At 38.9% G+C, this 16,380-nt stretch overlaps 1 protein-coding gene across 1 annotated transcript in view; it reads right to left on the bottom strand.

Annotated features, from left to right (window-relative positions):
- The window catches only part of VIPR1 (vasoactive intestinal peptide receptor 1), an 89,695-nt gene that overhangs the window by 35,715 nt on the left and 37,600 nt on the right, over positions 1-16,380 (bottom strand). The window contains exon 3 of the mRNA XM_027836991.1: positions 2,651-2,758. Coding sequence (XP_027692792.1) covers positions 2,651-2,758 — 108 coding nt within the window. The remainder of the gene's footprint in view (positions 1-2,650; positions 2,759-16,380) is intronic.

Genomic DNA, 16,380 nt, shown 5'->3' with positions numbered 1-16,380 from the left:
CTTCATGGATTACCTCCCACCCCCAACCATGAATCAATGGCCTTTCCAGTTAGATTTAACACAGCACTTTGCAACCATTTGAGGTTTATGTAAAATGTGTTGTAGTTAGGGATGTTAGTAGCTAGAAGCTCAATGAAGGTAGGCCTTCTTTAAACTTTACATTTCCCCCTAGTTCTGAGCATAGGACTCTGCACAGATTAAGGGTTTAATAAGTGTGTTATAGTCAGAAAATACCATGGCTTCCACTTCTGCCTGAACTATTATAATAGCCTTGTAACTATTTCCGGTCCCCCTCTCAATCCATCTGTCTTTCACATATCACCTGAGTAGTCTTCCCAATAGCTGCCCAATACAGTCTGGGGGCAGCTAGGTGGCACAGTGGATACAGCACTGGCCCTGAAGTCAGGAGGACCTGAGTTCAAATCCGGCCTCAGACCAAACACTTGAAACTTACTAGCTGTGTGACTCTGGGCAAGTCACTTAACCCCAATTGCCTAAAAACAAACAAACAAACAAACAAAAAAAAACAGAACAAAACAAAAAAGAAACCAATACACAGCTCTGACCACGGTGCTCAAAAACCTTCACTGGCTCCCCAGGGTCCATGAAATAAAAGAGAAAACTCATTCTAGATTCTCTACAGCTTTCAGCATACCTTTCCACTTTACTCCCCTTTAAGTATTCTATATTTCAGCCAAATTGGATTACTAGCCATCCCCTAATCTTGTCTAGCCATCTCCTACTCTATGCATTTGTCCAGGCTAGTGCTCATGCCTCTCTCATCTTTGCATACTGAAATCTTTCATTGTCTTTTTTTTTTTTCCAGTGCCTGGGTCAGGTGCTACTTCTTCCATAATCTCTTCTTTCCATTATCTGCTCAGCCAAAAGTGATCTTTACCTCTTTTGTTTTTTGTTTTACCTCACTTTCTCCTTTTTCTGTATCACATTCTACCTTGTATTATCTTTAATTTGTCTACATGTCCTATGCTTTCTGTTAGACTGTAAGTTACCAGATGGGAGGGGATGTGTGGTTTTTATGTCTTTGTATTTCTAATGGCAAGCAAGGTGTCTGCACATAGTAGGCAATTACTGAATATTTGTTGAATTGTCTGGTGTGCATTAGCACACCCTCAATATTATTCCCATCCTAACTACTAACATTTCAATCAAGGACACATTCCTCCAATTTTGTATTTCCCCAAGAATCACAACATAGCACCATCCTAGAATGCTATGGCTGAGCGTTTGTGATGCTTTCCAGGAATGAGTTTGCAAGACTGACCCTTCAAAAGGTCGTTAATACTAGGACATCAGACCTGGAAAGGACCTTAGAGAATTAAAGTCCAGCACTATCACTTTACAGATGAGGAAATCGAGGCCCAAAGAGAAAAAAGAACTTTTCCAAAGTCATGTAGGTATTTCATACCAGAGCAGAGCCTAAAGTCCAGGATTTCAAGCATTATGCCTATAATTCAGGTAGCTGCTGAAGCCTAGGTTATGGTTTTGTGGTCTATACAGCTGGGCTTTTCAAAGATTATTTGAACATCAGGTTAAATCATATGACTGCAATTGATTTTTTAAAACAAAAATAAATTCTACTAAATTAAATAATTAAATTATATTCTGTTCTATAAGCTTTTATTAAACATCTTCTATGAACAAATCTCTGGGCTGGGCACAAGGGATATAAAGATGAAAAATGACATAGTCTCTGCCCTCAGTGAGTTTACAATCTTTTAAGGAGGGGGTAATAAGTATATATAATTAACAAATTGTAACAATTAAATGATTACCAGTTATAAATAAATAATATACCATTCATAGTTAGATTTAAAGAAAAACACCTAGGTACAATATGGTACCACTCTTACTGAACTTCCATTGTTATACAATCACTGTATCATCTTTTCTGGTTCTGTTTTCTAATTTGAATCAATCATTTTGCCTTTCCTGGAATTTTTACAGCACTTACTGTCTGAATGCCCATTTCCACCCTGGGTCACACTCTGCCCTAATGTGTTTCTTCAGAAGCTAGCTCTGTTCTTCCTCTGTTTTCCCAGACTATGAGGTTCCTGAGGGTAGAGTCTCGGGCTGCTATCCCTCTTTCTCTCCTTATTAGATTGTGAGATACCCAAGGACAGGGCCCACCTCTGCCTCTCCTCTCTGTCCAGCTGATCCTCTGATCTAGTTGATCCTCTTCTCTCTCTCTTTCTTTTGGAAAGATGAAGATCTCTCCAAAGTGAAACCCAATTCTCTCTCTTCCTACCTACCTGTTCCCTCTCTCCTTGATCCCCCACACTCCATTGCAAACTCCTTGAGAGCAAGGTCTCTGTCTGCTCTTTATTTCTCTCATGCTGTATGTTCACCTAATGCCTTTTTCATTTCTTCTTCTGTACCCCACTAGACTGTAAACTCCTTGAGGGCAAAGCCCTCCACCACCTCTTCCACACTGTAGCTGGTGACATCACAAGGCTGGATACACAGGGATCTCAGAAAAGTCTTGATGACAGGTTAATTGAGAGATTGAGTTAAAGCACACAATGTCCCACAGAGGTCAGAGAAGAGAGTTCTGCATACTGACCACTAAACCTTCTGCTTGCTTGCCCCCTTCCCCTCCCTCAGACCAGACTCTTAATCTGAAGCCACTTACCCTGGCTTGAGAACAAGTGTTCAAAGATCTTGGGGCAGGGCATGATGACCACTTGGCCCCAGGCAGCTGGTGGCCAGCACGTGATATTGTCCCACATCTGCCGGCAGCCTAGAAGGGAAGAGGAAAGAGAGAAAGGAGGGGAAATGTTAAACATGTCCCTGGCCATTCTTGACCATGCAGGGCCTGCTGATGGTGTTACCAGGGCACAAATCTGAGCTTTATTATTTATCAGTTGTGGTGCTTTGGGTCGGTCATTTCCTCTCTTGGAGACTTGTTTTTCTCATCTGTAAAACAAGGGCATGTGGGGAAGGACTAGTCTTGATCTGTGGTTCTCAGTGGGCCAGTGATTCCTTGGGTTCCCTGAGACCCTTTCAGGGCATCTGTAAGGCCCAAATTATTTTTATAATAATAATAAGACATTTAAATTTCTAAAATGTTATGTATCAATAGAGATAACCTATATTAGCAAAAGTTCTTTAAGGAGTTCTCAATAATTTCTAAAAGCATAATAGGGTCCTGAGACCAGAAGTTTTGAGAAATATCAGGTGAATCTTTAAAATTCTTTCCCTTTAAATGAATGACCTTATGATTCCCTTTCACTCTCTTCCCATTCTTCCAACCTCTCTACCTTCTTCCTCAGCTCTTATCCTTTCTATTACCCCAAGCTCTGCTAACAACATTTTATATAGACCTTTAAAGTTTACGTCATGCTTTCCCCGCAACAACCTATGTGGTTCATGGAATATTATCCTCATTTTATAGATGAAGAAACTGAGGCCCAGGGTCACAGCTAGTGAGCATATTGACAAATAATCAAGCAATATTAAGTGTCTCCTATGTGCCAGGCACTGTGCTAAGTGCTGCGGATACAATAAGAGGCAAAAAAGGAGATCACAATTTAGTGTGGGTGACAACAAATATTTATAAACAAGCTATTATAGACAGGACATATAGGAAATAGTTAAAACAGAGAAGGCACAAGAATTAAGACGGCTTGGGAAAGGTTTCTTGTAGAAGATGGGATTTTAGTTGTCACTTAAAGGAAGCCAGGAAAGACAATAAGCATTCCAGGCATGGGGGACAGCCAAAGAAAATACCTAGAGCCCAAAGATGGAGTGTCTTGTTTGTGTAACAGCCAAGAAGCCAGTGCCGGAGTATGTGTCTTGGAGTAAGGTATAAGAAGACTAGAAAGGTAGGAGGGGGCTAGGTTATGTAGGGCTTTGAACACCAAGGAAAGGATTTTGTGTTTGATCCTGCAGGCAATAGGAAGTCAATGGAATTTATTGAGTAGTGAGGTGACCTGGTCGGACCTACACTCAAGGAAATCCCTTAGGTGGCTGAATGGAGGGTGGATTGGAGTAGGGAGAGACTTGAGGCAGTCAGACCCACCAGTGGGCTGTTATAACAATCCAGGTGTGAGCTGATGAGGGCCTGCATGATTTTCATTTCTTTCCCTGTACCCCACCAGATTGTAAAATAATAAAGCAGAAGAAGTAAGGAAAAGGCAGAGGGAAAATCTGGAATGCTTTGAAGAGTCCTCACTGAACTTGGTTGTGATTAATTTATTGATTTGCCTGTCAACCTGTGTCATCTCCTAGAGCATTTCATATAGGACCTACATCACAGTCAGGGATCTGGAAGGAAGAAAAAAGAAAGAAGGAAGAAAAGGAAGAAAGGAAGGAAGGAAGGAAGGAAAGAAGGAAAGAAACATTAAGTGCCTACTATGAGCCAGGTACAGTGCTAAGTGCCTTACAAATATCTCATTTTATCCTCACAACAACTCTGAGAGATAGATACTATTATCATTCCCATTTTATATTTGAGGAAACTGAGACAAACACAAGTTAAGTGACTTGCCCAGGGTAGCACAGCTAGTAAGTGTCTGAAGCTGGGTTTGAACTCAGGTCTTCCTGACTCCAGGCCCAGTGCTCTGTCCATTGCACCATCTAGCCACCAAGGAGTCCATGTCCAACATAACCATTTATGGATAGAAGAACTGAGGTTTAGAGAGGGGAAGGAAATAGTCCAACTAGTAAATGGCAGAACCAGAACTCAAATCCAGGTCTTTAGATTCTAAATCCAGTCTTCTTTCCACTATTCCCCAGATGCCCTCCTGAACTCCATCCTATATATAAACCTTAGACATAGACACATCCTGATAGTAACACTGGGAGGTTGAGAACCAAGGGAAAAGGACATGTCTCCATTCTTATGGAGTATGAGAGAGGGTCACAGTGTCCACCTGGTCTGCGAGGGAGACAGCACACTAATAACTCATGAGAGATCAAAAAGCCAATTAAGGAAATATTAATTTGGACCAAACTGGGTGTAATTGAAATCTGTTAGAAAATCAGAAGCCTTCCCGGGAACGCTGGATGATTACCTGGGAATGTTGTAGGGAGAGAGTGGGATCCTGTTCAGACACGGGTGAAACCAGATGATCAGAAAACTTACAGTCAGAACAGGGATCACCTAGTCCAATCTCACTCAATTTACGGAAGAGGAAACTGAGGCCAGGAGAAGGAAGAAGACTTGCCTGTGAAAGTCAATAGAAGAGCTCCCTCCAGGGCAGGGTCTGGGTCAGTTCTCCCTCTCTCTGTGCCCCCAGCAATGGGCTGGCACAAAAGGGACCCTGAGATTCAGTCTCTCACCAAGAGCCCTTTCTGCTCAATATGAAATACACATGCTTATTTTCAGGGATACAGGGGAATAGTGTTTGGATCAAGGTCAGCCCATTGCCCTGAGCAAGGCTGGGCCTTTGTTTCCATCTTTCCCCATTCAATAAATTTGTTAATTAGGGCTTTTCCAAGCCCCCCAAGTCTCAGAATCTTGCTGGAACCCCACTGAAAACTTAGCTACTGGGAGTTGTGGTTTTAGAAGAGACATTAGAAAGTTAACAATAAGAAATTGTCCACCTCTGGGGAGGCCCATAGGCAAGCTATCTGAATGTCAACCCAACTAGATTATCTGGGGAACTTGCTTTTCCTCAGTTAACCTCTAGGCTCCCTCACTCAGGGACAGGATGAGCCCTGGAGGTTGGGGAGCTCAGTCTAAGGAAGACAGAAGAGCAGGGAAAGAAAAAAAGGGAATAAGTATTTATTAAATGCCTACTATTTACTACCAAGTAAATACTTTATCCCAGAAGCACAAAGTTTGATTAGAACAGGGGTTCTTAGACCTCCCCAAGGCATCTGTGGATAGATTTCAGGGGGTCTGTGATCTTGCATCTTTATTTCAATATAACTGGTTCTTTTTTGTAATCTTATACATTTTATTTTATGGACTTAAAAATATTATTTTGAGACGGGATCCATAGACTTCACCAGACTTCCAAACAGGTACACAACACAAGAAAAACTAAGAACCCCTAGAGTAGACGGTTAAGACTTACCTTCTATGAAACAATAAGAGCACAGGAAAAAGACAATGTATAATCTAGGGTTGAATTTGGGTCTGAGTCATAAGGGCTAGAAGAGGTCAGAGAAGTAGGAGAGAACAGTGTGGGTCCTGGTAATCAGGGAAGGCTTCCTCCAGAAAGAAGACCTTTCTCAGGCCTTGCAAAAAAGATAGTTTTTGGATAGATGGATGGATGGAAGGATAGTTAGATAGACAGATAATTGATTAAGCACTTACTATGTGCCAGGCACTGTGCTCAGTTCTGGGGACAAAAATAGAAACAAACAAAAGAATTCCTACCCTCAAGGAGCATATATTTCTAATGGAGGAAGGCAATATAATAAGGGGAGCTAGAAAGTGAGGGTAGGGAAAGATACTGGGGCAGGGGTGAGATGACTGGAGAGGTAGAGGAATCCGGAGAGTGAGCTGCAGTAGGGGAGAGCTGAAGTGAGCATGGCTGGGGTCCTTTCTGAAATGTCAGTCCAAACCAAGGAATCAACAATCAGGAAAGTGGGGCCACAAGGTAGAAGTTTCTCCAGGATGGGAAGATGGTTATAATAGAGGCAAGGTATAACTGCACTGGGAGCCAGAAGATCAGTATTTTAGTACTGGCTCTATCCCTTGTGTGACCTTGGCAAACCACTTTTCTGGGCCTAATTTTCCTAATGAAAAAAAATAATAAAAATCCCCTCATTTTAAAATTAATGTGGTTGACCAAGATGACCTTAAAGGTTCCTTTCAGCTCTGATATTCTATGAGTCTATAAATCACAAAATCTCAGAGTTGTAAGAGACCTCAGGGACCATTCAGTCCCATATGTTACTATATGATAATCCCATCTATGACATGCCCAATAAGTGGTGATCTGGACTTTCATTACCCCAAGGAAGTTCATTCTATTTTTTGTGTACCTAAAATCGTGAAGAAATTTCCCCTTATATCCTGCCTACATCTGCCTCGCTACAACTTCCATTCAGTGCTATTAATTTTATCCTCTGAGATAAAACAGAACAAATCAAATCCCCTTTCCACATGACTTCCCTTCAAATATTAGAAGAAGGCTACCATGTTGCCCCTCAGTCTTCTCTTCAGATTGAACATCCCCCAATTCTTAAAGCATTCTTTGTATGGCATGACCTTCAGGCCCTTCATCATCCTGGTCACTTCACTTTGGGAACTCTGTAATTTATCTACACCATTTTCTAAAATATAGCACCAACACTGAAAAAAAACATATCTATGTCCTCATAAGGCCAAAGCATAGAAGGACTTTCACTTTCTTGGTCTGGATGTCATGCCTCTCTCTCAATATAGTTTAAGAGCAAATGAGCATTTTTGGCTTTCATATTACATCATAGACTCTTTTTTTTTAACATTTAATTTTTATTTTATTTTTTCTCAATTACATGTAAACAAAAAATTTTAAAATTTATTAAAACTTCTTTTATTTTCCTTCCTCTCTTCCCTCTCCCCTCACTGAGAATGCAAATAATTTGATAGAGATTATACATGTGTAGACATGCAAAAACATTTCCATATTACCCATGTTACAAAAGAAAAAGCAGACCGAAAAAAAACAAGAATAATAAAGAAAATTTTTTAAAAGTATCCTTCAATCTGCATTCAGATTTCATCAGTTCTTTCTCTGGAGGTGGACAGCATTTTTCATCATAAGTTCTTCGAACTGTTTTGGATCATTGTATCGCTGAGAATAGCTAAGTCATTCATAGTTGATCACTGAACAATACTGCTGTTACTATGTACAATGTTCTCCTGGTTCTGCTCATTTCACTTTGCATTAGTTCAAGTAAGTCTTCCCAGGTTTTTCTGAAAACATCCTGCTCATTATTTCTTATAGCACAATAGTATTCCATCACAATCATATACCACAACTTATTCATCCATTCCCTAACTAATGGGCAATCCCTCAATTTCCAATTCTTTGCCACCACAAAAAGAGCTGCTATAAAATTTTGTACATATAGGTCCTTTTCCTCTTTTGGTATACAAACCCAATAATGGTATTGCTGGGTCAAAGGGTATATGCAATTTTATAGCCCTTTGGGCATAGTTAAAAATTGCTCTCCAGAATGATAGGATCAGTTCACAACTCCATCAACAATGCATTAGTGTCTCTATTTTTCCACATCCCCTCCAACATTTGTCATTCTATCGTATTAACTAATCTGATAGTGTGATATGGTACCTTGGAGTTATTTTAATTTGCATTTCTCTAATCGATTGCGATTTAGAGTATTTTTTCATATGACTATAGATAGCTTTTATTTTGTCTTCTGAAAACTGCCCATTCATATCCTTTGACCATCTATCAATTGGGGAATGACTCATATTCTTATAAATTTGGCTCAGTTCCCCCCTCCATATATTTGAAAAATAAGGCCTTTATCAGAAAAAAACTTATGTAAAATTTCCCCCCCAATTTCCTACTTCCCTTCTAATCTTGGCTGTATTGGCTTTGTTTGTGCAAAATCTTTTTAGTTTGATGCAATCAAAATGATTCATTTTATATCCCATGATGCTCTTTATCTCTTCTTTGGTCATAAATTCTTTCCTTATCCACAAATCTGACAGGTAAAATATTCCGTGCTTCCCTAATTTGCTTATGACATCACTCCTTATGTCTAACTCACATACCCATTTTGACCGTATCTTGATATCTGATATAAGATGTTGGCCTATACTAGGGCTTCTTAAACTTTTTCCATTCATGACCCCTTTTTGGGTTCTGGCAGTGTTCATTGTGTGGCCTGAGGGCATGCATAGTACAAAGTGTGTATGCTTTGTGTTCAGACCTCAGATTCATTATGCATTTGATTTTTAATTAATTTTTGGTCATTGCACAAACCTGGGTCGCAACACAGTTTAAGAAGTGTTGGTCCATACCTAATTTCTGCTGAACTGCTCCAGTTTTCCCAGAAATTTTTGCCAGTTTGTGATATCTTGTCCCAAACTCTTGCCTCTTTGACTTTGTCAAACACTAGATTACTTTGGCCATTTACTACAACGTATTGTGTATCTAATCTTTTCCACTGGTCCACTACTCTATTTCTTAGCCAGTGGCAGACTGTTTTGATGATGACTACTTTGTAATACAATTTGAAATCTGGTACTGTTAAATCATCTTCCTTCACATTTTTTTTCATTGATTCCCTTGATGTTTTTGACCTTTTGTTCTTCCAGATGAATTTTGTTATTTTTGCTAGCTCTATAAAATAATTTTTGTTAATTTGATTGGTGTGGCAGCAAATAAATTAATTAATTTAGGTAGAATTGTCATTTTTATTATATTGGCTCAGCCTACCCATGAGCAATTATTATTTTTCCAGTTGTTTAGATCTGAGTTTATTTGTGTGAAGTGTTTCGTAATTGTGTACATATAGTTCCTGGATTTGTCTTGGCAGGTAGATTCACAAGTATTTTATATTGTCTAGAGTTATGTTAAATGGAATTTCTCTTTCTATCTCTTCTTTCTGAACTTTGTTGGTTTATATAAAACTGCTGATGATTTATGTCAGTTTATTTTATGTCCTATAACATTGCTGAAGTTGTTAATTATTTCAACTAATTTTTTAATTTCTTCTCTAGGATTCTCTAAGTAAACCACTGCATCACCTACAAAGAGTGATAGTTTTGTTTCCTCATTGTCTATTCTAATACCTTCAATTTCTTTTTCTTCTCTCCTTGCTATAGCTAGCATTTCTAGAAAACATTGAATAATAGTGACGATAATGGGCATCTTTGCTTCACCCTTGATCTTACTGGAAAAGTTTCTAGATTATCCCCATTATAGATAATACTTGCTGATGGTTTTAGGTAGATACTACTTATCATTTAAATGAAAACTCCATTTATTCCTATACTTTCTAGTGTTTTTAATAGGAATGAGTGTTGTATTTTTTCAAAAGCTTTTTCTGCATATATTGAGATAATCACATGATTTTTGTTGGTTTTGTTATTGATATGGTCAAATATGCTGATAGTTTTCCTAATGTTGAATCAACCCCACATTCCTGGCATAAATCTTACCTGGTCATAGTGTAAGATCTTTGTGATGTATTGCTGTAATTTCCTTGCTAGTATTTTATTTTAAATGTTTGCATCAAAATGCATTAGGGAAATTGGTTTAGGTATCAGCACTATATTTGTGTCATAAAAGGAATCTGATAGGACTCCTTCTTTGCCTATTTCCCCAAATAATTTATATAGTATTGGAATTAATTGTTCTTTAAATGTATGGTAGTTGTGAATCCATCTGGTCCTGGAGATTTTTCCTTAGGGAGCTCATTGCTGGTTTGCTCAATTTCTTTTTCTAAGACAGGGTTATTTAAGTATTTGATTTCCTCTTCTGTTAACCTGGGCAATTTATGTTTTTATAAATATTCATCCATTTCACTTAGATTGTCAGACTTATTAGCCTACAATTGGGCAAAATAACTCCTAATAATTGTTTTAATTTCATTTCCATGGGTGATGAATTCACTCTTTTAATTTTTGCTACTGGTAATTTGCTTTTTTTTCTTTCTTTTTAAAAATCAAATTAACTAATGGTTTATCCATTTTGTTGTTTTTTCTTATAAAATCAGCTTCTAGTTTTATTTATTAGTTCAATGGTTTTCTTACTTTCAATTTTTATTAATCTCTCCTTTGATTTTCAGGATTTTTAATTTGGTGTTTAATTGGGGATTTTTAATTTGCTTTTTTCTGGATTTTTAGTGGCAGTTCATTGATCTGCTTTTTCTCTATTTTATTGATGTAAGCAGTTAGAGACAAAAATTTTCCACTAAGTACTGCTTTGGCTGCATCCTATAAATCTTGGTATGTTTGTTTCATTGTTGTCATTCTCTTTAATGAAATTATTGATTACTTTTACAATTTATTCTTTGATTCACTCATTCTTTAGGATTAGGTTATTTAGTTTCCAATTATTTTTCATCTATGTTTCCCCAGCTCTTTATTGAATATCATTTTTATTGTATTATTGTCTGAAAAGCACGCATTTGGCTGTGAGGTTTTTATGCCCTAATACATGGTCAGTTTTGGTAAAGATGTCATGTACAGCTAAGAAAAAGGCATACTCCTTTCTGTTCTTATTCTCTTTTCTCCAGAGGTCTATCATATCTAATTTTTCTAAAATTCTAATCCTCTCTTTAATTTATTTCTTGTTTATTTTATGTTTAGATTTATCTAATTAATCTATTTATCTAATTGAGAGGGGATCCCTCACTAGTGTGGTTTTACTTCCTGTTTCTTCCTGTAACTCATTTAACTTTTCCTTTAAGAATTTGGATGCTTTGCCATTTGATGCATATATGTTTAGTACTGATATTACTTCAGAGTCTATGGTACCTTTTCACATCCTTATCTTATCTCTTTTAATTAGGTCTCTTTCTGTTTTTGCTTTGTCTGAGATTATGATTGCTACCCCTGCTCCTTTGCCTTCTGGAATATCATATTTCAAGCCCTCTAATGCTTTAATATGGATGATTTAGATCTGTGGCTCTGAGATATTTGAATTGTTTCTTTCTAGTTGTTTGCAATGTTTTCTCCTTGACCTGGGGACTCTGGAATTAGGCTGTAATATTCCTGGGGGTTTTCATTTCAGGATCTCTTTCAGGAGGTGATTGGTGGGTTCCTTCAATATCTATTTTACCCTCTGGTTCTGGGGATCAAGGCAATTTTCCTTAATAATTTCTTAAAAGTTGATATCTAGGCTCTTTTTTTGATCATGGCTTTCAGATAGTCCAATAATTCTTAAGTTATCTTCTCTGGATCTATTTTCCAGGTCAGTTGTTTTTTTCAGTGAGATAGTTAACATTTTCTTCTATCTTTTCATTCTTTTTTTTTTTTTTATTGTTTCATGGTGTCTTGTGGAGTCATTAGCTTCCATTTGCCCAATTCTTGTTTTTAAGGAATTATTTTCCTTGATGAGCTTTTGTACCTCTTTTTTCCATTTGGTCAATTATGTTTTTTAAGACATTCTTCTCTTTAGTTAATTTTTGTGCCTCTATTACCATTTGGACAATTTTGTATTTTAAGGTGTTATTATCTTCAAAATATTTTTGTGTCCCTTTTACCAAGCTGTTGACTCTCTTTTCATAATTTTCTTGGATCACTCTCATTTATTTTCCCAATTTCCCTCTACCTCTCTTATTTTATCTTTAAAATCCTTTTGATCTCTTCTAGGAGTTCATGTTGGGCCTGTGACCAATTCACACTTTTCTTTGAGGCTTTGCATGTAGCTGCTTTGACATCATTGTCTTCTTCTGAATTTGTGTCTTGATCTTCCCTGTTACCATAGTAACTTGTTATGGTCAAGTTCTTTTTGTTGTTGTTTGCTCATTTTTCCAGCCTGTTTATTGACTTTTGACTTTGTGTTAAAGTTGGGCTCCACTCTAGGTTGTGGAGGGGGCACTGTCCTAAGCTTCAGGCCTTTCTAGCTGCTGTTTTCAGAGCTAGCTCTGGAAGTCTGTAGATTTTTGGTGCTTTCAAGGCGGTATGATCTAAGGGAAGGTGTGGTCATTGCTGTCTTAGTGTGTGCTCTAGTCTTTACCCAGGAAGGTATGTTGCTTCCTTGTAGCCACTAGTGGTGGCATTCCTCCTGGCCCTGGGATTGTGACCAGGTCCCTCATTCTCCTGCAACTTCAATTGCTAGTGCTCTCCTCTATCTTGGAATTGAGGCCAGAGTCCCTACTTCCCTGTGAGTAACTGCAAATACTCCTCTCCACCCTGGAACCTGGACCTGGGGCCTGGCTCCTCTGAGGCCTCAAGTGCTATTGTTCCTTTTGGCTCTGGTCTGTGACCCAGAATTGTGTGTGGGCAATGCAACAGGGTCCTGAACCCAGCTCCAGCAAAGGGTCCTCTGCAATCTCCTTCTGAGCAGTTGTTTGACACCCCTCCCTCCCACACTCCTGGGCCCACCACCACCCAGGCGAGTCGTCTTGGGCTGGGAAATTGTTTCACCTGCCCCTTTGCTGTTTCTGACACTTCAGAATTGTATCTGAGGCGCTATTTTAGAGTTGTTTGGAGGGCAATTTGGGGGAGCTTGGCTGATTGCTTCTCACCTCCGCCATCTTGGTTCCACCTCTCCACATCATGGACTCTTATTCCGTTTGCTTATAGTCCACTAAAGTCCTTATATCTTTTCACATGAACTGATGTTTAGGCACATCCCTCCCATCCTGTACTTCTGCAGTGGACTTTTTTAAAGCTATAGGATTGTATATTTATTCCCATTAAATTTCATCTTATTAGATTTAATCTAACATTCTAGCTTGCTTAGGACTTTTTGGATCCTGACTTTGTCATGAGACATGTTAAGCAACTGTTTCTATATGCTCCCCTCAAAATGGTTTTTATGTCTTTAAATACAATAAAACTTTATTTAAAAATGTAAAAACCATTCTTAGCTTGTAGGCCCTACAAGAACAGGGTTCTACAGCCATAGTTTGCCTATCTCTGGCCTAGATGCACCTTCCAACTTTTGGATTGTGGGATCCAAATTAATTCATTGTGAATCTGTGAATCCACTCACTAATATATATTCCTCTTGGGTAACACACAATTGTTTTCCTGTCATGGATGGAGATAAACTGGAGAAGTCAGAAGGAGATATTGGTCTTTCTTTAAGAAACTATAGTACCCTTTATATTTCAAAGAGATTCTTTGGAAGAGAGTTTTGGTTTTCTTTTATCCTGAAAGAACTAAATGATGTGGGACTGCATTCTCAAAAGTGAAGAGATGTCATCTTCAGTTAACAGTGAAGCTTTGAGGTGACTCCAGCTTTGATCTTTATCACAAATAAAATATAATTATCTATATCTTTATTTAATTATTGAGTTCACTGTTAATGCATTATTGATTAACTACTTTTAATATTTATTTAAAGCTAGATTAACAAATTTAATATAGAGATATGAGTAACTACTATTGGGAAAGGGAGTTTCCTTAGTTCATTAAATAAATAATTTTTTATGAACTCAGATGGGGGCTCTGAGCTTAGTTGATGAGTTTAGAGATACGTTGAGATTTTATTAAATAATGAGAAAATACACATTTCTCTAGAGTTTGGGATGATAAAATTAAATATGGGAATGAAGAGTGCTTCAGTATGGACTGAGAAATCATTGACGAGTGAGTTTGGTGGTGACAGGTGGGTTGTCCTTCCCAATCCTGTTACACCTTAATACAGATATAAATATTATATATACATAAACATGTATGTATCTATGTATTTTTAAAATGCAGCTTTATTTCATCTACCCAGTTCTAATAGTTCTTAGCAGTCTGACCCTAAGCAAGTCCCTTCTTCTTCTCTGGGCTTTCATCTGGAAAATGAGAATGACAATACTTGTACTAACTCTCTCACCTTAAAATGCCACAGAAATGAGAACTGCAAATTATTTTTGTATTTTGTCTGTTCGCTTATACCTGACTCTCCCTATGGGTCTGTATGTATGTATTCCATGATTTTTATGTAGAGTTCAGAAGTCTCAAATCGGGGCAGCTACGTAGCACAGTAAATAGAGCACTGGCTCTGAAGTCAGGAGAACCTGAGTTCAAATCCAGCCTCAGATATTTATTAGCTATGTGACCCTGGGCAAGTCACTTAACCCCTATTGTCTGCCCCCACCACCACCACCACCACCACCACCAAAAAAAAAAAAATGACATCTTCAAATCTAATCTATACAAGAGCAGAAAACAAGAGCTCAAAGGTTGGTTGGAGAGGCAAGACTCACCTGAGAACAGTCATGAAATAAGATAGGCCAGTGTGTTTAGGTTTGTGAGGGATGCAGGAGGAAACCAGAGAGGGGGGAGGACTCAGAGTGGCCTGCTATGGTCAGGGGACACTCAGTAGGAGGTCAAACTTGAGCCTGGCCTTGAAGGATTCTGAATATTAGGATAGACATTTGGACCAGCATGATAATAATAATAATAATAAAACCAGCAGCTCTTATTGATAGAACTAGAGGTGTTAAGCTTTGCAAAGTGCTTTTCTTACAAGTCTATGAGATAGGTATTATTATTAGCCCCCCTTTTAATGCATTATTACTTCCATTTTACAAAGGAGGAAGCAAGGCTCAGAGATGTTAAGTGACTTACCCAAAATCACACACACAAATGGTAAGTAGGCAGCTGGGTGGTATAGTGGATGGAGCTCCTGGAGCCAGGAAGACCTGAGTTCAAATGCAGCCTCAGAACCTTACTAGCTGTGTGACCCTGGGCAAGTCACTTAATCTCTGTCTGCCTCAGTTTCCTCATTTGTAAATTGGGGATAATAATACACCTACCTCCCAGGGTTGTTGTGAGGATCAAATAAGATATTTGTAAAGTGCTTTGTAAATCTTAAAGTGTTATATGAATGTTGTTATTGTATCAGAGTGGGAATTTGGAACTTGATTTCTTAACCCCAATTTCAATGCTTTTTCCATTGCACCCAACTGCCTTTCCATTCCTGGCATCATGGGGCAGTGAAAAGAGCCTCGACTGAGAATCATGAGCTATTTCTTCTAGTTCCTGTGCTCTGTAACTCACTAGCCAAGTAATCCAAACAAAGCCATTTCCTTTCTCTGGGTCTCAGTTTCTTTGTTTGTAAGATGAGAAGGGTGGGGGTGGGGAAGCAGGAGCCTTAATCTCTTAGAGTCTCTGACTGTGGTTCCAAGTAGGGGAGTGTAGCATAGCATGAGGGTAGATTTGGGGGCTTTGTGTGAGGAATGTGGCCTTGGTTGTCTCTACTGGGCCTGCAAAGAGTCCCTGGTAAGAGGGAGTGACGGGCGGGAGGCCGGCGGGAGGTTCTCAAATCCAGGTAATTGGATTCCCTGGAACAATGCCACCTGCCTGAGGGGCATTTCCATTAACAGCTGTCGTTAGAAGGGAGCCGGATCCAGCATCTGGGTAAGTCAGTTAAAGGCCCCTTGAGGCTAAGCAGGGTGATTTTTGGATACCTGTGGGCCAGCCTGGGCAGGGCTAGGCATGGCTTTGTTTGCTGGGCTCCAACCAGAAACCAGTCACAGTGAAGTGAACTGACCTGTTTCTTCCCTGTCACTTCTTATGCACACACTTGAACACATTCATAGGCTCTCATAGTTAGCTACTCACAACAGGCTGACACGTTCATGTACACAGGTACACACATTTACAACACACACTGAGCCACATTCGTACACAGGGACAAAGACCAGCACAGATTCACACATATGTATCTCCCTGCACCTACAGTTACTAAGCAGGGGTTTGTGTCAGGGCGTGGGAGCATGAAAATGCAAAGAAATGCCAATGATTACATCATCAGGGAAGGGAGTCACGAGGCGGGC

This window comes from Vombatus ursinus, unplaced genomic scaffold (genome assembly GCF_900497805.2).
Source record: "Vombatus ursinus unplaced genomic scaffold, bare-nosed wombat genome assembly UNPS02014820.1, whole genome shotgun sequence".
Classification (NCBI taxonomy): Eukaryota; Metazoa; Chordata; class Mammalia; order Diprotodontia; family Vombatidae; genus Vombatus; species Vombatus ursinus.
Note: the sequence above shows the minus strand (reverse complement) of the source record. Positions and strands in the feature narration are given on the sequence as shown.